Source organism: Periophthalmus magnuspinnatus, chromosome 3 (genome assembly GCF_009829125.3).
Source record: "Periophthalmus magnuspinnatus isolate fPerMag1 chromosome 3, fPerMag1.2.pri, whole genome shotgun sequence".
NCBI lineage: Eukaryota > Metazoa > Chordata > Actinopteri > Gobiiformes > Gobiidae > Periophthalmus > Periophthalmus magnuspinnatus.
In genome coordinates this window covers 26,195,378-26,220,409 of record NC_047128.1, presented here as the reverse complement: position 1 = coordinate 26,220,409, position 25,032 = coordinate 26,195,378, and the positions used below count along the sequence as shown (strand labels likewise).

At 38.8% G+C, this 25,032-nt stretch overlaps 2 protein-coding genes across 3 annotated transcripts; one reads left to right on the top strand and one right to left on the bottom strand.

Moving 5' to 3' along the window:
* The first annotated feature begins 936 nt into the window (after window positions 1-936).
* LOC117386970 (xaa-Pro dipeptidase-like) lies at window positions 937-4,486 on the top strand. Its single transcript, XM_033984358.2, has 13 exons — window positions 937-1,008; window positions 1,117-1,180; window positions 1,462-1,509; window positions 1,595-1,656; window positions 1,730-1,774; window positions 1,892-1,967; window positions 2,111-2,157; window positions 2,235-2,303; window positions 2,463-2,540; window positions 2,852-3,000; window positions 3,111-3,295; window positions 3,355-3,546; window positions 3,670-4,486. Exons 1-13 carry the CDS (start codon window positions 1,001-1,003, stop codon window positions 3,778-3,780), a joined length of 1,134 nt encoding a protein of 377 aa, XP_033840249.2. The 5' UTR covers window positions 937-1,000; the 3' UTR covers window positions 3,781-4,486.
* A 4,520-nt stretch (window positions 4,487-9,006) lies between these two features.
* LOC117386954 (thrombospondin type-1 domain-containing protein 4-like) lies at window positions 9,007-24,810 on the bottom strand. 2 transcript variants are annotated; one of them, XM_055231165.1, is made up of 18 exons: window positions 24,659-24,810; window positions 23,919-23,965; window positions 23,774-23,843; window positions 22,458-22,756; window positions 21,831-22,251; window positions 21,400-21,502; window positions 20,888-21,024; window positions 13,029-13,233; window positions 12,455-12,630; window positions 12,270-12,360; window positions 11,910-12,107; window positions 11,700-11,829; window positions 11,007-11,211; window positions 10,503-10,676; window positions 10,192-10,365; window positions 9,913-10,092; window positions 9,673-9,817; window positions 9,007-9,582 (listed from the first exon to the last, which is right to left on the bottom strand). In XM_055231165.1, the coding sequence occupies exons 2-18, from the start codon at window positions 23,963-23,965 to the stop codon at window positions 9,440-9,442; spliced, it is 2,898 nt and encodes a 965-aa protein (XP_055087140.1). In that variant the 5' UTR covers window positions 24,659-24,810; the 3' UTR covers window positions 9,007-9,439. The 2 variants fall into 2 exon arrangements, with proteins under 2 accessions (XP_055087140.1, XP_033840225.1); XM_033984334.2 differs by lacking the exons at window positions 20,888-21,024; window positions 21,400-21,502; window positions 21,831-22,251; ... (2 more) ...; window positions 23,919-23,965; window positions 24,659-24,810 and adding an exon at window positions 15,062-15,136.
* Between the last annotated feature and the right edge of the window lie 222 nt (window positions 24,811-25,032).

Sequence of the window (25,032 nt, the reverse complement as noted above, 5' to 3'; positions counted from 1 at the left end):
GAAAGATATGAGCCACTGTTGATTTAATTTGACAGCCAATCAGTAGAAGGACCATATCATAAAGACACTCCCCTTGTTAAAACTACCAAGTATTCATTGGGACTTGTGACTCCTGTTCTCATCTGACTGACCAAGAGTACTGCCATGACCACTTCACAGTAAGTGAACACTAAACTGGTAGAGTAATGGATAAAGAACAGACAGTAATACTGTTGAAGTACAGTAAAAGTCTAATTTACAAAAGATGTATTATATTTTTAGACTCTAGATCTTAAAGCTGGGATTTTGTACTACATAGTCTATTTCCAAGAATGCTCAGCTATTTCTGGGTCACTGGAAAAGGTGAGAGAGCAAAGATTAGGATTGCTCAATGTCAAGGAAAACTTTGAACCATAATAAAGGCATAGCAGCAGAGCTGCACCGGAGTTTGTCTCTTTTCTGCCTTTGTGTGACCAAAGTGTTCACTCAGTGATCTTAAGTTTCTTGAGAAATGATCTATTGGAAACCAATTATTTGAGTGCTGAGATATTGGGCTCAAGCACAACATTTATTTTAATGTATTAACTAAGCAATACTATATTGAAAGTAATTGCTGAGATGGACCTACCCAAAAATCCTTTCTTTTCAGAGCCGTTTATTGGCTCGGCAATGACACCCTGAGGGTGTCTGCAGCTCTGTTTGCAGAGAACCGCCAGCGCCTCTGTAAAGGGCTCAAGGCCAAAGATGGAGTGGTGCCACAGAGCCTGGTGCTGCTGCAGGGAGGAGAGCAGAAGCAGAGGTACTGCACAGACACCGACCTCCTCTTCAGACAGGTAAGACTTAACTTAGACATGTTTAAAATGTAACTCTGGCATTGGTGTTAAATGTGTTCATCCTACAGGAATCTTTCTTCCACTGGGCCTTTGGAGTGACTGAGCCTGACTGTTATGGAGCCATTGATGTGGACTCAGGAAAATCTATCCTTTTTGTTCCTAAACTCCCAGAAAGCTATGCTACATGGATGGGAGAGTGTGATGCTATCTAAACCATTTTACATGTTCATTAAGCAGTCATTAAATCATTCTATAATATTTGACTTTTATATTTGATCAGATATTTACTTTTGTGCCACCACAGAATTTTTTCTAAGGATCATTTTCAGCAAAAATATGCTGTGGATGAGGTCCAACACACCTGTGATGTAAGTTTACAATAGTGTTACAAAGTCACTTTGCTGAACTAAAGCAAAAAAACAAAAACAAACGTTCAATTCTGTCAACTGGACAAAGGTTTTACAGTTTCAGAGTTTCACTCAATGCTATGGATCATGTCTGGATGACCAAGGGATTACACAGACATTGCTGAACTGAATTCTCTTAGTGCACGACCTTGTATCTGTCATCAACATTTATATCATCATCAAAAAGAGGCATGCTCTTGACCCAGTCTCTACTTGATGTTTTGTCTTTATAATTTTCATAGATTGCCGAAGTGTTGTCCAGCCTGGGAGCAGCACTTCTTCTTACTCTGGTATAATATCTCTTTCTGTATTGTGAGCTTGTTTTATTAGTCATAAATCCTTTGTCCAGTGTTCCTTTGTTTCTCTCAACAAAAGAGGGGAGTGAACACAGATAGTGGGAGCACCACACGAGAAGCCTCCTTTTGTGGAATAAACAGGTGTGTAAAAAGCATAGGTTACAGTCATTTATGGCACTGTCTAATGTACTGTTGCTAATTCATTTGTGTTCAGCTTTCAAGTTAACAACACCCTCTTATACCCAGTCATAGTGGAATGGTAGGTTTTTACAAATAATAGGAAAAATTGTCCATGGCAAAAAGATTTAACTGTAACTCAAGAGACAAATGGGTACTTAGATTTAAATATCTGACCAAATGATATAACTCTCCACAGTTGTCTGCTAAAGACTGATATGGAACTGGAGGTCTTGCGTTACACCAACAGGATTTCCAGTGAAGGTCACAAAATGGTAAGTGCTTTTCTCACACTAAACTAATAGGACACTTATTGCACTGATTTGGCAGATCTCTTAAAACAGAATAAGCAAACTAAGCCTGCTGGTTGCAATATAAATAAACTTTATGATCCTATACAATATCCCTTTCTCTGTAGGTTATGAAGAATGTGAAACCTGGAAAAATGGAATATGAGATGGAAAGGTAGTTTAATATTTGTAATGTCTTTTTGACTTTACATTAAGAACAGCAAACAAACTAAGTCTTCCTTTGTTTAACAGTCTGTTCCAGCATTACTGCTACACCAAAGGAGGAATGCGCCATACCTCGTACACCTGTATCTGTGGATCGTAAGGCATCGATTTTTTAGATATTGTAATATTTGACACTTTATAGACCTATCTAATATAATTGTACCAAATCATTTGAATCTTATTTTGAACAATGTCAGTGCCAGTTGTATATGCTGTGCCACATACCAATAATAAAGTATATTTTGTTTTTGCAAGAGGTAACAATTGCTCCATTATCTATTATGGGCATCCGGGAGCTCCAAATGACAAGAGTATTTTGGATGGAGACATGTGGTATGTTATGTTATTTTTTTAAATTATTATTACCATAATTAAGTAATCAATACCATTTGTCACATTGTGGACAACTTTTCTGGTGGAGGGTTCACCACCGGAGTGTTTCTGTATATACTGTATGTTATTGCTTTACCTAGAATGTATTGCATTAAGTATTGCTTATCTCCATGGAGACAAAAGTGACTCCACCAGGCCACGTTGCAGATCCATGGAGATGAGCAGATGGCAGATGCTTCACCAGAAAAGTTAAATAGAGCACTTTAAAGTAGATTTCATAAAAACAACTCAAACTGTTTAACCCCTTGCAGCCTTTTTGATATGGGCGGGGAATACCACTGCTACACGTCAGACATCACCTGCTCATTCCCTGCTAATGGCAAATTCACTGCAGACCAAAAAGCCATTTATGAAGCTGTCCTTAAATCCTCCAGATCTGTCATGGCTGCCATCAAACCAGGTTAACGTTTATTGTTGTATATTGTATCACATAATGTACTGCAAGAGTATATATTTTTTAGACTTGGATTTGAATACATATGTTATGTAATCAAAATTCATTTTCTGAAGGGGTGAAATGGACTGACATGCACCGTCTGGCTGACCGTGTACACCTGGAGGAGCTGGTGAAGATTGGTATCTTGACCGGTAGTGTTGAAGACATGATGAAGGTCCACATGGGCTCTGTGTTTATGCCCCATGGCCTGGGACACCTGCTGGGGATAGATGTTCATGATGTGGGAGGATACCCAGAGGTGAGACGTGTTTAAAATTAGGCAAACAAACAGTGAAATCTAGCTGCTCTGTTTTCTAGGGCGTGGAGCGCATTGATGAGCCTGGGTTGAGGGTTCTTCTGATGGGTCGTCCTGTACAAGAGCGTATGGTCCTCACTGTGGAGCCCGGCATATATTTCATCAATCACCTGCTGGACCAGGCGCTGGCTAACCCTACCCAGAGCTGCTTCATCAACAATCAAGTACTGGCCCGCTTCAGAGGTTTTGGAGGGGTTAGTTCACTTACAATTGATAAAATGTCAAATGACAACTTGCATTGATAATACATTTTGTCATATATATATATATATATGTGTGTGTGTGTACATAAATAACTGAATTCTATGCTGTGGCAGGTTCGTGTGGAAGAGAACATTGCCATTACATCAGATGGCATAGAGCTGCTGACCAGTGTTCCCCGGACTGTAGAAGAAATTGAAGCTTTTATGACTGGGTCCCAACATTAAGCCAGACATTGCTGATTGATTTTATAAAATGTAGTTGAGGCACTACATGTTTCATAATAATTTCTCTCTGTTTAAAAGATTTGGCTTAAAAACAGGAAGTATTCCTTTGCCTGAAAACCATGAATAGGCTATAGTTTTATAGTGTTTAACCCAACAGAACTTCATTATATTTCCAAATGGTCTGTAATGGTAATCTTTTTACTATTAATGAAGAATTTCTAAACTCCAGGATATTCCAGTCAGCCATGTTGAGGTTATTCAGATGCAGAAGGAAATCATCTTACCATAGAAAGGACCATGGTCTCCTTGCATTTCTGACAGAGGAGAAAAAAGAATAATCTGATGAGTTTTATAAGAGCTTGTGGAAAGCAATTCACTCCACATGACTTGTTGAGGTTTTCTGAACATCATTTTGCCATGACTGTCTACTATAGTCCAGTCAAATTAAACCAAATTATCAAACATCAAGGGTCTTTAGAGTATTAAGACTACATTTAGTCTGACATGTTTAATATGTAAACTGAAGAACATATTACATAGTCTTGAATTGAATTTATTAAGGGGTCCCCAAGGGATTTTCACACCGATAATGGCATTTGCGGCACTGCAGACTTTGGGATGGCTGCTTTAATGTATGGTTTTGCTTTCATTGCTATATTATGTTGATTTTTTTTCTTTTTAAATCATGAGACTGTTTTAACATCTGTGCAGGGACAATGGATGAAAAATGGGGTCAGTGCTGTGTTCCCAGGCTGAGCTCTATGTTTAACTCATTGTATGTTCCCACGTGTATAGGGTTATATGTTATTTAAAGTGATAATATGTAACTTTCTGGGGGTGGAAAGTCAATGCATGAATCCATAAAAAGTTAAAACTATACACGGAACATTCTCTGTGGAGATAGTTCAGTTTTATGTCATACTGTGGAATATTATAGTCAAAGGAACAACATTTCCACAAAAATAAGCAGGAGGAGGCTCTCCTTCAGGCCAAGTCAGATTTGTGGAGCTGCAAGCACGTTCATACTAAGAGAACGCATGTTTTATATGTTTTTCATGTGCAATAAACACATCCATTGCAAATAAAAGGCTTTTATTTTAGTCTATTTTTTTTCTTGCAAATAAGTTACATACAAGGGCTTTAAAATTTGGCCCTGAATTGGAGATTAAGGTCAGGGCTAGGGACCTTTATAAATATTCTTCAAGGGAAAAAATGAAAGTGTCCATTCCAATAACAAAAGGCCATTTCGTATACTTCTTATCTCTGGTTAAGGGCCCAAAAGTGGCGTTTATGATTGCACCATTTCTTCGCATTTATACCCAACGAATGGCCGATAGCCTCCGGAGGCATTTGTACTGTATATGATGCACAGCCATTCGTTGAATACTCCCAATGCTGAAACGATACCATCATAAACGCCACAAATGATAGACGTTTTCAGAATGTATTTAAACCTCGTCTACTTAATATTAGGTTTGATTCATGGTGGGTACATTACCTAGTTAGGAATACAAGTAAAAGAGTGTACCAGCATTAGTAGTTCTTAAAAAATCCCTTACAATCAAAAATTGTTTGCGTTTATGTTTTATTTGTACATCTCTTTGCGCCTTGCTGTCCCGTGGCATCATGGGAAAAAGGGCCGTTGATATTTAGTTCTATGGACGTTTAGTCGCTTCAACAAAAGGTATTAAAGATGGCGGACTGACAAGCCCCGTTTTATAAAAGCTCTGCGTAAAACTGCAAATTTGATACTTAAACTTGTATAATTCCACCCTAACTTAAAAGATAGATACTCATAACTTAATAAAGCCTGCGAAACTGCAAACGCCACTGACTCCAAAGTCGAAATCTCAGCAAACGCCTAAGGAGAATGAATATGACTACTAGCGATAGATGTAACGACAGGATTCAGCTTCATATTCAAGTAGGCAACCGCAGGACAAGAAAGCTAAATAGACGAAAGTGGAACATTATGCCCAAGTATTAAATAATGACATTTTTGAAGCTATTTTTTGTCTAGGTCAACGATATCTGGAGTGAAGACACGTGTTTCTTGCTCATCTAGGGGACATTCAACAACAGAATCCACAGACTAGCACTGTTCTTGCTAATTTGGCTAAAGCTGTTTAGTCCAATGCTAAAGACCTGTCTGATTGTATCAAAAGAGTGGACAAACTAGAAAACGCCAGTGGAAATGTGTTGAAGGAGAAAAACCTGCTAAAGGACAAAACAAGGGAGCAAGAACAGTACAAGATGCTGAGGTGTCTCTGACTGAAGGCTTGAAAGAGAAGAAAGACGAAAACATCAGACTGGTAGTGATTAATATACACTACTGCAAAAGTGATTAATATACTGTAAAAGATTGATCCCAGCTTTGGACCGAAGATGGAGGATGCTGTGGATGTGGTGCACAGGATGGGCAAAAAGGAAGAGACAGGTTGTTATCCTGTTTGCACACAGAAGAGTGAAGGTGGAAGTGTGGAAAAGAAGCAAAGATTCAGCAACTTGCAGAGATGAAGGCATCAGTTTTGTGGAGATGTTACACAAGGAAGATCTGGAGGAGCAACGACGTTTGTGGGCCCTGGTAGAACAGGCAGGTGAGCAGGGAAAGTCTTCAGAGGACGTCTTATAGAAGAAAAGGAATAACATGTGGACTAGGTATGGTAACGACTTTTTATGTGGATGACATATGAGCTGTCTGGTGCTCTAAAGTGTGCAATGTGTTTTTAGTTGGTAACAGTTGCAGTTTACAAAGTTTTTCTACTTAAAAGTGTGTGTTAATAGTTCATGTTAAATGTTAAGTTATTATTTGGTTCATTAAACGTTAGGGGCTTAAAAGAACTTGTTAAAAGAAAAGCTTGGTTTTTATTTAATTTTTTTTTTCTTGCAAGAAACTCATTCGTCAGAGGTCGAAGCATCATTCTGGACAAACCAATGGGGCAACAAGATCCTGTCATGGTTCTTCTTGATCTGGAGGTGTGGCAATCTGCGTTAACAACTTTGCTGGAGAGATTCTTATTCACCGGACAGACTCAGATGGACACTGAATAACAGTTGTGGTAAAGATTGACAGTTATGCATTGTGTGAGAGGGAGGCTGAGGATTTGGATCATTTAATTTTTATGTGCGACTCTGTTCAAGTTTTTTTATTTGACCTTCAATACTGGATTCAGTCTCAAGGATTCATTTTGCAAATTTATCAGTTAAGGAAATTATGTTTGGTACCTTTATTGACAGCCTCATTGACTATGGTATTAACAATATTATTTTGTTAGCAAAGCACTACATAAATGTGGATTTTTCAAAATTTTTCCTATTCCAAACTTTATTCAATGGAGGAATGAATTTGGACTTTTCTGTAAATCTCTGGTCTGTGTTAAATCTAAAAGTGCATTCAAACTCTTTTCATTTATAGAAAAAAATAGTCTGCTAATGGGCTAGCATATACGCATTTTATTCTACTTACATTGTTCTTATGATAGACTGTATAATGAAGTTTATAGCCTATAAGTCATGTTTATATACAAAACCTATGGTTGTTATGGTTCTCCAAGGGGCACTGAGTCCAAAATATATTAAAACCCTACTAATTTGTCCAAGAAAACACACATAAGCATTCATACTCAATTTAATGAAGAGTCCAAAATGGGTCATGGCCATAAATGGCTTATTAGGACAAACCATGGGACAAACTTACCAATGAGCTAGGCCTATAATAAGAGACTTAGTCATTCATTCATTAAAAATAATTTTGCTACAAATAACTTTTGATTCAGTTTTTGTTTTTTTTTCTTCAAGTTTCTTCAATATTCTTTTGGCATCAGCTTGGAAAAATGGGTGTGGAGGATCATTTGAAGGTGAATGTGGTGCTGTGTGTTTGGATGCAGCTTGACCCCAATGTGACTCAGTTCAGCAGATCTCCAGGCTTCTAACATGAAATCTTTTTTTCAAGAAAACACTTTGCATTTGCACCCTGCATGTTGGTTCAGTTTTTAAAACTAGTTAAACTGACTGTGCATGCTTATGTGTTTTCTTTGAACAAATTGGTGGTGTTTTTATGTGTTTTGGTCCCAGTGTTCTCAGGGGAATGGTAGCATCACCCATGGATGTAACGTGAGCTAAAATAACCTTTTGAAAATAAATTGTGTAAACCTCTCATTCAGACAAAAAATTTTATTGGTTGAATATGGGAGTTATCTTTGGGGAAAAAAGTTTAATTTACAGAGCTGGTTGTTTACCATAGCCTATATTTACAAGTAAAAAAATAAATATAAAAAGTTAAACTTTACTGAGGACATCTGTGTAATCCCTCAATTGTCCAAGTCTGATCCATAGTAAAATCCAAAATTAAATCTGTCAACTGGGCAAAACATTGTAGGAATGAAGATGTTTCGCTCAAACAAAGAACAATGGAGCGAGCTAGTAAAGGTTGAATGGAGGCCATTAAGGCTGAAACTATAAACAGTAGCTGTTTACAGTTTCAATGTAGTAGCTCCTCCCTTCAGATAGATATAAAGCAGTGTCCGCCAATCTGACCAGAACTGAAGAAGCGGCTTGGATGAGCAGCGAAACATCTTCGACTTGACAGATTTAACTTTGGCCTTACAGTGGACATTATGGAACAAGGTCATTAAATCCTAAATAATGTACAGGGTAAGATCATTAGTCTAATGAGTCTGATGTGATATTGATGCAAAATATATCAATAATTATGGATACTTTGACATTTGCAAAGTATGAATTTCAAGCCACTTTGTCTAAAATGCATTGTTAAAAGCTATTACACAGACCCATGACTATCATTCCCCCATTTTGGTTGTTAAGCACAGCCATTAGGCCTGTGTCCCACATTTGTCTTCACGTGTGACCCCCCATTTGTCTCACATTTTCATGAAGAGAATAAACACAAAGTGATAAAATAGGTTATTAAAAAGTGGTAAGGTCAACAGTGGGTTTTTATCTTGTACAACGTTTTAAGTATTTGCCTTTCCAATTTTGCTAGTAACCAAATACTGTAAATAAAAAAGGCTAAATGTGTCAATAAAGGATCTAAACTGTTGAATGTCTATTAGGCCTATTACAAGTGTATTATTCCAACTTTAGAGGCTTAAACTAACCACTTTTTGGTCACTGTAGGCTACATAAGTGATCATATTCTACTTTGTAGCCTACAACATACTTTTAGCCCTATTTTTTCTAAATGACAATGGTTGCTGGATCATTTTTAGAAACTTAACATTTCCACAGTAGGCTACAATCTATTGTAGAAACAACGCTATATCAAATAACTAGCATGACCTCATCATGAATTTTCAGCAGAATCTGGCAGCGGTAAAATATTTTTTTCCCTGTGCTACTCGATTTGAAGAGCCTAATACCAACTGCCTGTTGGTCTCACCTGTTGGTCCAAGCAGTACCAAACTACTTTCTCAGTAAAACACAACTAGAAAGTCTAGAGTAAAGTGTAGCTCCTGAAAACGTGATAGAATTTAGTTTTTCTGTATGCTACGCTCTTGAATAGTCACGCTTACTGTGTTTGACATCCACGTCACCATGTGCTCACAGCGAGCAAAAAAAACACCATTGGGCAACCCACTCTGGAGTGCCTGCTGTGTATTTGAGGCGTGTACATTAAGTGTGAGGCCTCTGTTGGGGCAGGCTAGCTACGGCCCTTGTGATGCGATACTCTGTGGGCCACTCTTGAACAAGATGCACAGCATGTAGTCTTGTAGTAATCATACACACAAAGACGAGCTTGGACCACCACATTGCAGTTGAAATACTTGTCCCTGCAGTTGTCATCTGCAAAGAAACAAATGCACTTTTATCTGTTTTGTCCATTGGAATAATAATGATGGTAAACATGGTCAGTCATACGGAAATGCAGCTGACCTTTGTGAGGTATGCAGGGCTCAGGGTTACAGTCCTCTTTAGCCGCTGGTTTAATGGTTTCATCACATTTTTCACTGGAGAGCATGTCATCTGACAAACAGCGAACTTCACGCACTCGGAAACCTCCCTCACACGTTTTTGAACACTGAAATGAGTTTAAAGTCAAAGTGAAATTGTCAAAGTGATTGTTGATTCAGTTCCATATACATAGATGAGGACAAGATTGTTAATGGAACTTACTGAACTCCAGTCAGTGTGGTACCATTTGGCACCACAGGCTTTAAGTTTACAGCTCTGCTGGCTCAATGGTCGCTCCAAAGAGGAGCATTCGTAAGGAGGCATGATAGTGAATCCTTCATCTGACTTCATAAGGCACACTACTGACCTCTGCTGGCTACCTGTGCCACACTCTACAGAACACTGTATCACATGTAATAAGAGAAAATGCAAAGCTGTTTCTAAGTCATTGTACTCAAGTAGAACAGACAGCTTCTTTTTTTAGTCATTATGTGATTGTACCTGACTCCAGGGTCCGGTGAACCATTCAAAGCCATTCTCACACGGCCCATTGTTGCAGACCTGAGAATCTGGGGGTCGCTCGCTGCCACAGCCCTCCAGAGGAAGACTGGTAATGTGGTTTGTCAGGCAGAGCACTCCCCTGGTACGTACTCCCATGCCACATTCAGCTGAGCACTGTGAAGACACATAAAGTCTGATCATGGGACAAGATGCAATAGGCCAGCAAACAACATTTATTAGGTAAAACATGTCAGAAGCAGAGCACTGCTCTGCAAAAAGCCCTAATCACCCTATTGGTCTTTAGACATTACCCGATTCCCCCACTCAGTGTAGAACCAGCTCTTGGCACAGGGTCCCGAGTCACAGTTTTCCACATGAACAGGTCGCAGGTGCATGTTGCACTCATCATCAGGAACAAAGTCTCCCACATTGCTGACACAGCGCACCTCCCGAGATCTCTGTCCCAGCCCACATGGAACCGAGCACTGGTGGAAAAACAGACCACAAGATTCATTCATTACTCCAATAAGAGTCTGGACATGACTATATGTGTACACATATATGTCCGATCAGTTTATCATTTTAATGTTAGTTTAAGAGTATTCAATCACTGACAGACAACACATTTATTATTTTTTTATTTGATTGGGACAATGCATGCTATCATTAGCAACATTCATGTTGCTAATGATACAACTTGGGTCACAAAATAGTCAAATTAAATAGCCCCTCCCTTCCCAAATCTAATTCAAAGTAATTATGAAGTCTTTTGATATAAAGAAATTAAACATTGAAATGTTTGTGCTCCGACTTACAGGTGACCATGCTGAGCGTATCTGCCACTCACTACAGATTTTCATCTGGCAGGTGCTTGTTGTTTCTGGGCGCTCCAGGTGTTGACAGCGGCTCATGTGCACATTGAGAGTGTGGTTGGCATACACTTGCCGACAAAGGATTTGTCTTTGTTGCATACCTAGGCCACAGGTCTTGCTGCACTCTGACCATTCCCCAATATCCCAACTAAAAAAGACACAATATGTTGAGTTCACATGATGTCGCAACAATACCTATTTAAAAATACTTCAAAATTGAGCTGGAGGACAGATCACAATTCTATGTTATATTACTAGTTTTTAATGTCTAGAGTTTTTGACCTGGTTCATGCTTACTATGTCTTTAATTACTGGGCCTATCCACCACATGAACTAAAAACTGGCATAACGACCAACACCTTTTCTGTTAGTCCAAATAAACCAAGGTTTAACTACTGATTCCAAAAGTGGTGCCATTATTCATAGTTCTCAATTGAAAGAACTTACAGTTGTGGCTGGGTGATTTAGTCCCCTGCCCTCCATCAATTTTTACAATGCCATCTGTTATATAAAATTTATATGGTATCTGTAAATTCTTTCACTAGTTGTTCTTTCAAAATCAGAATTCAGTAAGAATTTGTTAAATTCATCATCTGAGGTGCACATTTGTTAAAATACTAGTCTAAAAGTTCTTACAATGCTGGGCAGGGCTGCAAGTTGCAAGGCTCTTCTTGTGATTTAGGCTTGTGGCTGCTGTCACACAAAGTCTCAGATACTTGGAGGTTCTTTTGGTGATGGACACAGTGAAAAACAGAGTATTGAAAACCTGACAGGACACATTTAATTTTTTTATTAATGCATTCTACATTTGATATTAAAAATGGACAAGATTGTTTTTTTCCTGACCTTTTCCACAGGAGGCACTGCACTCTGTAGAACCAGCCAGTTTCCAGCTGTACTCTCTGTCCCGTCTTGGTGGCAGAACGGCGGTTACCTGGTTATCAGGGAGACGTGGAGAATACCCTCCCCTCTCTTCACCCTCTCTGCTGTGCTGAAAAACATTGTTATGGTGGCTGAATCCACCCTGTCTATTCAAATCATTGCCTGTGAAGAAAAGAAAGTAATAACAAATGGATAAACAGGATAAAGACTACCAGCAAAACAACCCTTAGCCACATAGAAAATGCAGTAGTTTTCCAGTTCTATCGCCCATGTGTACGTAAAAGACTAAATATGGAACTGTCTGATAAGAGGAAAACTGCTTACCTTCTTGTTTGTGGTTAGCCTGGGGATCTGTTTTCTCAGAGGGAAGAATGTATTCATAATGAACTCCAGGGTTTGGCTGCTGAAAAATCATCTAAAATAACATTCATATTTTCAGTAATAATGCTCAAATAATGAGCATAATCTTAATATCAAACCAAATGCCAAAAATGAGAAATAATCCTTACATAAACATCCAAAATTTCATTGGTGGGTCCATCTGCCACAAAAGACTCTCCTGTGGTGCTGCTGATTTCATTGGGTCTACGGTAAGTAAACATGGTTCCACCGCCTTCATACTTTCCTGGTCGGTCGATGGCCCAATTTCCATTAATAATGGATCGCCCGGATCGGCTTCGAAGAGCTGAAGATATTTTATATTCGTACTTTTAGATGGGGATTTTAGACAAGCTGTCTAAGAGGAACTTTTTTTTTTTATAACGCAAAACGTAAAGGAAAATCTTTTAAGATGTTTTCCACTGGTTCCATGGATTGTCTTTGAGAAGCTATTAAAGAGGCATTCAAATGTAACATTAGACAAACTGGTGAAAGAGTTTTTGGACAACTTAAAGCAAATTCTGAATCCACCGCATGTCTCTTTAATATAAATTATGGATACAAAGAGTGCCTTAATCTTGCATTAACAAAACAAGTGTATACACATATGTTTTTCTGTAATGTAGACATTCCTTTTTAAAGCACTTTAAGCATGGTTAAAGGTTACTCTTATTCACTATAATGAATCACACAAAGTATGCCTACCGAGGTAGTTCCGGCTCTTCGCCATCTCTGTGATGTTGATCTTGGTAGCTCCTTCTGGGATTTCTACGATTTTATGGTAGCCGATCTTTGACAGACTATGTTTGAACACTCCAGAGACCAGTCTACAAGTGGTGTTATCACCTCCACAAACCCCACATTTGTCAAGGGACTTTCCAGATCCAAGATACTCATCACAGCCTGGACCCTGAAAGTATAAAAACTGTATAAGTTACCACTGTATTGATTTTTTAGTATTCAGATATCATGCATATATGTAATATCACAGTTTTGTAAATAGGAAAGAGTAAAAACCATGATGAAGAACCAGAGAGACTAGTTATAAATTGCAGCATAGTTAAAATAGAAGTGTTTACATCAGCAGTCCATAAATGACCTCAAAGCTGCAGTAAAAGTAACCTGCTGTCCAAACAGGTGATGTGGATACTGGGTTCAGACTACTATGTGTCTATGGGAAAAAAGGCTGGTTCACACATACTAGAAACCACTTAACTATAAGGCCAAAACACAAGCAGAACCAAAACAAACAGCATCTCTACCTACAGAGGACACAGAACTATAACACTATTACATCACAAAATGAAACTGCTACATGCAGGTGCCAGGGCAAACAGACACTTAAGGACAGATGAGAATGTTCAGTGTTGTATACAGGTATATTTTGGTTCTTCCATAATGGTTTAATAAAAAAAGAAACATGACATATGAACTTATTTAGTGATAAGGAGAGAAAATGCTCAAACGTGAACTTGCCAAAGTTGTGCTATAGAATTGATATAATTTATTTAGATAGCAAAAAAAAAAAGTCTAAGCAGCAGTAAATTAGGAGTACAAGCACGTAAAAAAACCAAAAAAAAACATTACAATGTTTTTGTAATGTGCAGTTAGGGTTGCTGTGATTGTTTATGTTTATTGTAACAACATTAATTAATGAATTATCATTCATAACATGAATTTATTAATTAATGAATTGTCATTAATTAATGAATTAATTTTGATAATTAATTAATGAACATTAATTAATCATTGTTGTTGTTATAATACAATACTGTTGTTGTGTTTGTTATTATTATTATTATTATTATTATTATTATTAAAGTTACTATGAATTTTGGAACTGTATTTTGATGATACTATGCAAGTTATGCACACTTTCAATTTCTACCAAAAATTTGATCAAGATGCAGATATACTGTATTGTACGTGTTGTACATTGTACGTGGTCAGAGCTCAAAATGTCCACACAGTCGAGAAATTTAGATGTGTGGCCAGGCAGCCAAGTTGTTAAAAAAGATATAGAACTAATGTGAAGAGGCTAGACAGCTAAAAGAAGCCTGATTCACATCGCAGGTTGTTCTTACAGTCTGGGGCAAAGGGCATGCTTCATAAAAGGCCCAAGCTTGTAAAATCAGAAATAGCATTGACCATTATTATACCCATTAAACGCAAAGGTTTCTCTTGACATTACTGCTCTAGACTTAGACTACTATAGACTGGGTATTCGTATTTTCAGATTGTGGAATAATAAGGCAAGTTACAAGAATTAAACAAATTGGCTTAAAAATATCTGCTGTTAACCGTTAAATACTTCATAGCCGGCATGGGGAAAATAATGACATCATAATAATGAAAACCTGGTAAGATTTACATGTCCAAATCGTAATCATCAGTAATTGCACGTGGACTAAAGCGAAACTTGTAGTGACAGGTCGAAACAGCATCCTCAGCAGAGTTTAACATCTTAATGACTTTTCCATTAAGAGAGAGATATTATCTAAGTGAATTTTGTGGATAAAGAAAACCACTAACACCAATCAAGCAAACCAGCAATTCAAGCCTTAACTTTTGGCCATAGTCTCAGAACAGAAGTATACAAGTACAAAAGTATATGGAGATGTTGCACATATTAATATTCCACAAATAATTAGTAAATTTTGACATTTTGAAAAGAACATCAGATAAGACTTAAAACATGTCCATGTTCGTCCAGGTGAGACCAAAGTGAGTTGTTCTACCTGTGTTCGCAGCTTCCCCTGCACACGCATATGGAGACAGGCGAGCAGCAGAAGAGCCAACCCTGACAGCATTCTCTGATGTGGTCACACAAATGTTTGACCAGCCCGTCTGCCTTCTGCCAGGGCTAGTAGCTGCCTCCAACTGCCTATTCCTTGCACTTGTAGTTTGGAGAATGCCAAAAAACTCTTGAGTAGAGAGCTGATCTGTACGAGCCCCCCTTGTAAACTGAGCAGGGGGAGGTGCAGCAGGGGATCTGGGGAAAGGGCTTTTTTAGTGGAGGCAGAGGGAGTGCAGAAATGAATAGCAGAGAGAGAGAGAAAGCAGGCAGAGAGCTACTGCTGACAGTAAACTCAAAGTCAGGGAGGACATTCTGGCCACTGCTTTAACAGGACAGTAAAAGAGCTGCAAAGGAAAGAAAGTATCCTATCAAAAACAATGGAAGGTCAACTCGTGTTCCCCTTAATCAAAATAAATTGAGGACTAGAGCTAAGAGTTTTTATTCTCTAGTCACACAGTAGACTTTGTCATTAAAGGAGTATGACAGGTGAGGTACTCTGTTATTATATTTTCAACACAGAAAAATGTCGCTTTTCTGAATTAATAGTTATAGTGCTAGACTCTAGAGCTCTCTACTGTCTACTGACTCTACTGTCCTGATTAAAACAGCTCTCTAAATTGCATTAGATTAGTAGATTGTTAGTTTGCAAATTGACCTGGAGTTGCAAACTTGCAATGCTTTAAACACGTAGCTAGAGCTTACCTCCTCTAGTAAAATTAACAGCTTCTGGGAGGCTTGGGAGTTCAGATTTATGTGTGCCCTCACACGCACAACAAGTTATGTAGCTCTACAGATGCCAACTATTCACTCTATAATAATGTTGGCACTATTAATCACACTCTGACATATTTTCAAATATTCAGTTAAGATATTTTACAGATGAAGAAAAGCTGCTGAGTGCACACCTGCAACTGGCGTGGCTTCTAAGTTCTTCTGGATCCTTGACAAGTGCAGCAGGCTCAAAAAGGGAATACCCAGTCGTCATAAAATGTATAGTACACTTATTCTGAGGCCTCTTTTTATTGTAAGGATAAACAGTGATTCTCAAACGCAAAACACAACTTATTTATACTTACTTAAAGATGGGTGGCTGCTGTATTTATATTGAGAGATACTGCTCTTTTCACCAAATAACTTTTAGCCATACACTCATGTTTGAGGAAAAGGAAAAAAGGAACAAAAAAAAGTAAAGCAAAGAAAGTAGCACACTCTGGGGTTGACAGGGCCAGACGGACCATCCCAAACACTGTAGAGGCTTTGTCTGCCAAAACAAGTGGGTCAGTTCTGAAGACACTTAGACTTCAGCAGGCGCCTCATTCTCAAGACTCCAACCTACACACGACCGAGTCATGCTCTCCAGCAGGTGGGCTCAGCGCTACTGTAATGTTACAATCTGCAAGACACATGCTCCTTACATTCAGCTACTTCTTTGTTGTTACAGATTGCAATACATTTGTTATTTTTATAGCACCATTCCATGTGTCAGCACAAAAAAACAGCACATATTCACATCACACGTTGGTTTAATTCAACCAGATTCTGTTTAATGCATCAACGTACAGAAGGACAAGGTTGGAAAAGAAAGCATGATTTTGGTGCATCTGGGATACATATTAGTCAGCAAGGCCAGGCATGTAGGTCCCCTGACTGTAATGTATTTAAGTAAAGGAGGTCTGAATGCTGCAGCGGAGGATGGGGAAATGTAGAAAGCAGGTGCAATGACAATCAGAGCCAGGAAGTGCAAGGTGTGGCTGAGGCACAAACATCTTTCTCTGCCTACACAATACTGCACTAATGCTCTGAATCATACATGCTGAACCATATCTCACAAGGGGAGGCTTGTGCGTAACACCATTTATATTAATCGTGATTAGTCATAAAACAGAAATAGGGGTGGACGATTATGCCAAAAAGGTAATCTAATCAGATGATTTTGTTCCAATCACCATCAGAAATGTGCATGTTAATGTTGTTATCAAGGTTTAAGTGTTGTAAAAAAGATAGTGAATTGTAAGACAAGCTTCAAAAATGGTAAGGTAGTGTTGCAACAATATAAAAATTTCAAACTAGATTTCAATAACAAGGAAAAGCACTGATATTTGACACCACAAATAATAATTTGAATGCTTTTTTATACTGTAAAATGTTATTTTCAAATGAATAGCAGTTTTTCTAATATAATTATGTAGTCTATACTTATACCTAGACTGGGCCATTTAAAATTGAAGCAAATGTCCAACTTTGACCTTGCTGTGATTTTGACAGTATTAATTGCTGTTCAAGCATTCATCTTCTTTTTGGACGACTCTAGTGATTACACCCTTATGGAAAGATATGCTGCTTGCAGGTTTAAATTTTGAATCAGATTTTTGCTGCTTTTATTTTTTTCTAGCTTATAGACCATATATTCTATTTTACTGAAGATACACTTCAATAACAAAATCCAATCATTACCATCCTCGTAAATGGAGATGGGAGAAGTAGGGTGAAATCAAAGGATGCATTTTACAGTGTTTTAACAGTGTTAGCAGTTATCAGCCGTACCTGTTCACAAAAGAGTTTGGACAGAGTCAAGGCACTTGCTTGATGTTTTTTTTTTTCTTTTTTATTCAAGCCCAATTATGTACATTGTTCAAAGCCCAACACAATATAACACAATATAACATAACTGGATTGAGACTCCCATCCTTAAACTCATCCATTTCTCAAATAATGGCCAGCCTCCAAGCCACACAACGAAACCAGAGACCGGATCCTTGACATTCCACACAAACTGATGAAGGGTATAATGTCCTCAAAGTGTCTGGTCAATAGGCAGCCACCCAGCAAGCAGCCTCTGTCAACAGGCGTCCGTCTGAGAAAGACCTGAGTGACCACTAAGTGCTAAAAATACAATCTTACATGTGCGTCCTCTCATAAATCTGTCCAGGACTCCTCTGCCCACCCAAACACACCTCCTCCATAAGTTAAGTAAGTTGACTAATTAGCACAAACTGTCAATCAAGTGGCGCACTACAAAAATGTTCTAGTGCTAAGCCTAACCCTACATTGCATAGTAATGAAAGTGGACTCACATTCAATGGTCTGCAGATTAAAGTGTGTATAACATGTATCTTTATAATATATCATCCCATAATGACAGCCCAACACTTCAGTCTACAGTGGAGAGTACACATGTCCATTTAATATAATAAATATATGAATATAATAAATACACTGTTCGTACACAAGGAAGAAAATCCCATGTCAAAAGTTTCTAATTCTAATAGGTTCTGAAACATATTTTGCAAAGGAGAATTAATAGGAAAGGTAAGCAGCTCAGAATACATTTTGGGGTCAAAAACGCTGCCATCTAATCCATCTTCTTTGCAATATGCACCATTGAATTCCAGTGAGGGCTCAGCTTGGTCATATTAAAAAAAGATTGACTCAAACTCCTTAACCAGCTTTAGAATACACAACATGGCTTAACACTTCTTTTATCATATTTTAGCCTCCCTGACAAAGACAGGTAACCTAACAAGTCCAATTTACCAAAATATTGCTTCACAAGTGCTGCTCTAAGACTGAACCTGACCTCTGACATTCCTGTGTAAGAAATTCCACAGACTTGGCATTACATTTGATGACACATTTTTAGCATGGCAGGATAAGGTCAATTTAGGTTACAGGTGATTATTAAATATTTTTTATTATTATTTTGTTATATTAGACCCATTCTTTTTATGTTTCTTACATAGATTAATAACATCTACAACAAAGCAAACTGACCAAAGTGAAAGAGCAAGTGTCTTTTAGCAACATAAGAGTATAATAGGGATGCACAACAATTCTACTATATAAATAAATGCAGCCTTTACAACTCAAATTGCAATTTCGATGTAATTGCAATATTTTGTGCAGCCCTAATACAAACTGTAATTTTGATAAAGGACAGACACAGCTTTCTAAATATCTTGTATGATTTTAATGGAAATTCCACATATCCGGGACTCATCAACTTCAGTGATTAATAGAAAAAGAATCTGAACTGCACTGAAATCTCAAACTAGCTATGACATGGACATGATTAAGGTATCTCCACTAGTGATGTGCCAAGTAGGCTATATATCAAAGTACTCATCCCCTTTTTAACAAGTCTGCCTGTCCACCACAGCAGGGAATGTACAAAACAGATGCAGCTGTCATGAAGGGGAGCTGTGAGGAGTGGCTTGAATGATGTTTGATGAGAATGGCCCAAGTCAAAACGCATGATATGTTACAGAAGCTTTCAGGCAAGCAGTAGCGTTTTGAATACAAACTTTTGAATTTAAATCCAGCTATAAAGAAGATACAATTTGTTCAGGTATAGGTACTCTGAGTAAATACATGCCCAATCAATAAAAGAATCACTGCGCAACAGGAGGTCGATGATTTGCTGTGGAGAACCCAGAACGAAAGGAAAGAAAAACAATAACAACTTAAGCTTTCATAGTTGGTTTCCTGTATTCCATCATCAGCTGTGCAGAGAGAGCAGTACAAGCCCACTACAGGGTGTAAAATAGTCCCAGTCTACATAGATTCTACCCTCAGTGGGGCCCACCACTGCCTGCAGAGAACTGTGTGGTCAGTGATCGCCCTTTAAAAATACACACACCCTTCTCAAATGCACTTCCTCAGTATAAAAGAGAGATGTAGCTGCTGAATGGAATTCCCACTATAAGGGGATCTTTCTTTCATTGCCCCTTTGACATGGAGGACCACATTCAAGTCCATTTAGAGGTTTGCAGTTGGTTCACACAGTGTTGGTCACCTAAGAACTGTTTATCATTTCTCTAGGGTGGATTTTGAGGATCAACATTTACATAGTGCAACTGAAAAAGAATTATACATACAAAAACAATATAAAAATTCAACTGCAAACAATGATCCATGACAAAGTCTGCATCCTGGCAACATTGGCTTGATTCTATTACAAACAGAAAAGGAGAGGAAGAGTAAACTAATGCAATGCAACGACTAAATTTGGAAGTGTGAGATGAAGGCCTGGGGTGACACTTGGGGCAAAGGGTGTAATGGACAGACCTGGGTTGTTATTCATGAAGCACTAAGGTGTCACAGCAGAACAAGGTGGACCACACCAGCTCTGTGGTAGTGCTTGGGCTTCTCCTCTTAAACAGTGCTAAAAGATCAATCCTTATGGCATAAATAAGTTACATATTACATATGCATTATCTTATTTTAATTATTACCATAGCTTACTGACCTAATCACACAGTTGCATTTGAAATGTAAACACTACTTTCATAACATTTTTTTCCTCATCAAACAGTCTATGTGGACAGGCGTTGACCTGTCCCTCTGTTAGAGTCATTAAAGATAAAGTATTATATGGAGTGGCTGCTCTCATCTGCTCTCATTTAGGTTCTTGGTGGAAAGTGTTTCTGTGACACCTTTACCACTATAAAATGTGAATGAGCATGGAGACATGTGGCCTGCATGTTGTAACTTGCTTGCCTTTTTTAAGTGAAAATATATAATAGGGCTACATTCATCATGCCTTACTCGCTTCCTTGCTTTATGCATTCTGTGTTACGCTACATGAAATGTACTTAAAAATGTATAAGTCATTAAGTCAACACACAAACAAGCCCACTTGCAGCAAAAGAAAATAATTCATGCTCTACAAACCGTATTCCCTATTCTAATCAGTGCTGCACTTGTTCTGTGCTGCCCTCTCCTGGTCTAAGCCAAAATAGCGTTTAGCTTTTACTATCCATGGACTTACCACGCACTTTCCTGCCACACACACAGTAGAATCATTTTGTCCGCATGGTGTGCCATCAGTCACTGCCTTTGACTGTCGCACATAGAACCTGAAGCCAATGGCACGACAGTGGAGTTCACATTGCTGTTCGACAGGCGCTATTGACAGAAATAGAAAAATATCACATGCATATTTATGTTTAGTTCAATTAGTGCAGTGAATTTTAAACTTTGCCCACAGTTAGTAGTCACAGCATTTCATTCACATGATATGCCACTTAAATTCCACATCCTCAACTAGATATTATTGGAGCAACTGTTCTTACCATTAGCAATCTCAGACAAACGGATTTCCATATTGTGTTTTGATTGTTGCCAGGGTGAGTATGCTTGAATGAACAGTGCACCTCTGTCTTTAATTGTATTCTAAGGTTTGACAGATAGGCTTTTACCAGGAATCATTCAGCCTACACACAGCATTTAAAGGAACAGGCCTGCGATTGTACCACAGTGTCATTCGAGGCTGAGTCCTACCTTCGTTAAAAGGCTCCCACTCATACAGTCTGCCCATGAAAGGCTTGCTGTTGTAAGAGGAACACTGGACAGCTCTGAATGCGCTGCTCGATGGAAGACAGGCCTGAAGTAAAGACATACACTTTCCATAAAGTCATCATCATTTAAGATCTGAAGCACCTCTCTCTGTGTAAACTATACATCTACAGTGTCAGCAAGATCAACCTCTCTGACTGCTTCCCATACTGTCATTGTCCAAACAAGGTAGAGGTCTGTCTTGCATCAACTGAATGGATGTAGAACACTATGTACCAGTTAAGAAATGCATCAATAATTAAAATAAATGCATCTTACATCGGGGACAAGTTTAGACATGTTCTGTAACAAAATTGTATAGTTAAATTAAATCAGAAACCTAAGCAATAATTTGTTTAAAAAATAAGGTGGCTTACACTGTTGGTACAGATCTTGTAGCGAGCGTGCTCTCCATTGCAGAAGGACACAGGTAAAGGATCATAAGGTCTATCTGGTTGTTGATTTCCTGGCTGTATTTCCTGGTGGTTTTCTGCATGAGGTCCTGGTTCCGCTCTCCCTGGCTGGTAAAGGGGGGCCCACACTGGGTTGTTCGTGGGCTGTTGTGGCAGTCTGCGGTGCACAAAGGACCTGCCATACTGGTGGGGACTTCTGGACACACCAGGGTAGTTTGTGTAATGATCACCTTGTCTCCTGGAGCCTTGAAGGTTTAAGTTTCCTTCAGGAGAGCGACTGTGTCTGTGAGACCTGCTCCTGCCTGTGTCCTGGCTTTTATCAGGTGAGGTACGGCCAGAGGGTGCTCTTCCATAGCCATACCTCCCTGGGACCATGTGGCCTCGCCTTAAAAATAAATATCCAGAGATTTAGTCAACGGATTTATACTATATTTATACTTATTTATAATAAAAGGAATTGATGTTACTTACTTGTCCTTAAAGGTTTCAATTATATATATTGCATTATATGGAATACATTTACTAGACAGTTTATTTTTCTTTTGTATGAATTATATAATAATAAAAAAACGAAATATGATCTGTGTATACCTGTGTGAGACTCTGTGCTTTCTCGTCTCTCCCTGCGAGCTGCTATTGCCATGGTGCAAACGAGCTGTATGTTGCAGGGCTGGTATGACATGACCAGGATGCTGTGCATTGGCTCTAGTTCTGGTGTAGGGATATTCGCTGGACATCGGGAACACACGCAAACAGGGCCTGCTTTGCTCCTGGACCCCTTTTGCACAAGTCCGAGAGCAGCTGGACCATGGGCCCCAGGCTCCCCATGAGCCGGGAACATTTCTTTGCTCTGCTCTGGTCTCCTGGTAAGGAACTACCCTATGGGGAACCTATATGAACAGCAACCATTATGTACACAGACCACAGAAGGAGTAAAACGCCCTGCCAAGATGACCATATAGACAGAAATGCCCAGATCAGCCCAGTTTAAAGGCTCAAGTCAGTGATCTCATCCTATGAACATACCATAAACATGTGTGGCATGTCCCTTTGCCTCCCGCTGCCCATGAAGACTGCTGTTGCAGTTAGTACTAATGAAGCCTGATTTGGCTGACTAGTGACTGTCTGTGACTAGAGCTGGCTAACTCTATTGTCTACCTGCATTTCTCTCTATACTCTGCCCTGAGCTGCTCTGCCAGAGACATATTAGCTGCAATCACTGTTCTCTCTGTTTGAGGAACTTGCCAAGAGACCCTGTGCCAAGATAACTTTATCCAAGGAGCAGAGTAGAAATCTTGCTCTTTAAGGACCACTTTGTCTTCCTTCACTGCAAAGCCCCTATGCAAACACACTGTAGTAACGGCTCAGCTGCCTCTGACTTTTAGTAGATGGATGAAGAATACTCAGTAGGCAGTCTTGGCACGACTGTCTTCCCCTGTCAATCAGCATGTGCAGCTATTCTAGCCCTCTTCTGTCCTCAACCTTTGTAATGCAATGCCACTGTCAGTTACAGGGTCAGCCACAGGTCATTACAGAAGCACACAATAAGCCACACTAAACATGCTTTACAAAAACAAAAATCTTGATTTCCGTTTCACTGTGGTGCTTGTGGCCATTGGGATCAAGAGGTGCTTTAGAGACATGCTAACAAGATGTGTAACCTAAACTTCTCATTAGTGATTTTCTGATCGTCTTACTGATTATTGTTGGCCAAGGGAGACAAGGTATTAACCACAGCCATTTACACTTAAGCTAAGAAGGCAAACTTATACATTGTGAACAAAGTGAAGCTAATACTGAGCCAGGCTAAGGCTAAAAATGGACAGGCATTAAAGTTTCTGTTTACAATATAATTTAAACAATTGTAGGTCAATGTCTTCATGTCTCTATCACCATTTTCTCCTTACCTTTCTGTGGTCTGTGGTATGTTGACAGTTTAGTGCCTTTGAATGAAGCACAAGCAAAATAACTGACACTCTACAGAAGACAGGGGAAGAGACGCCATTAAAACAAAAACATTTTAAAACAGGATACATGGAATTACCTACTTACCTGACAAAGGCATTGTGCCTCACTCCTTCATAGTTACATTCAGACATCTAAGCGTGGAAAAGAAACAGACATTATACTCCTACAACTTATAGATTCTCTTTTCTCTTAGATCTGATGTACTATAAAAATATTTCATATGGCCCAAGTCACATCGGGATAAATATGTAGCTTGGAAATCTATTTCAGAAATGGAAGCAAATTATTAAAATGACATTAAAACCTAAGATTGCATAGCACCATACAGCAGTAACATCCATATATATGTATGAATGTATTATAATCTCACTAATTATTAAAGTAATTACCGGTAGCCAACATGCCTAGACAGATATTTTGTATGTTTCATTAAGCTTACTTTTCTGATATCAATCAGTAGGCTGCTCACAACATGTTCATTAAAATGTATTTTCATGACTTCATCTCGAGGTAGCTTAACGTTGATTGAAATAGGTAAAAATGAGTTGCAAATGTTGCACATTTGTTTGTGAATAAAACTCAGTCAACAAATGAGACAATATATACATGATTAACAACAAACTGAAATACCCTTATTTAACCGTAGCTTACACATTTCAACATAACAAAAACATGGGCCATGAATACAGTGAGTGACAATGAACTGAACTAGAATAGAATACTACCCTACGGTAAAGAGGATCAAGAGATTCCTCCTCGTTTGGGTACAGTAGTATTTAGCAGTCGGAAGAACACTGAAAGGTTAGATGTGCTGTTGGTGCTACCTGTAGAAGTTTTCTTCCTTACATCCACTTTCTTGCATATTTTGCATAGGAGCTGCACCCAAAGTGACTTAATCGCAGGTGTCCTCGTGGTGGAGACAGGATTCCAGGTAAACACAGGATATCTGTCCTCAAGAGGCTGATCCAGTCGCACTTTAAAAATGATTAATCCACGTCGAGGACTATCTTGTGGCTGATATCGAGCGCGATTGAGTCTGTTAAGTTCACTGAGACAGACTGACGTTTCCAAAGGAGGAGACGCTCATGTGCAGCGCCCCCTGCTGTACACTCACTGTCAGCTAAAAATACGTGTAGTAAAATCAGCTCGCGCCTTTTTCTGTCTGGACTTGGTGAGCTGGGCTTTGTGGGAGTCTGAG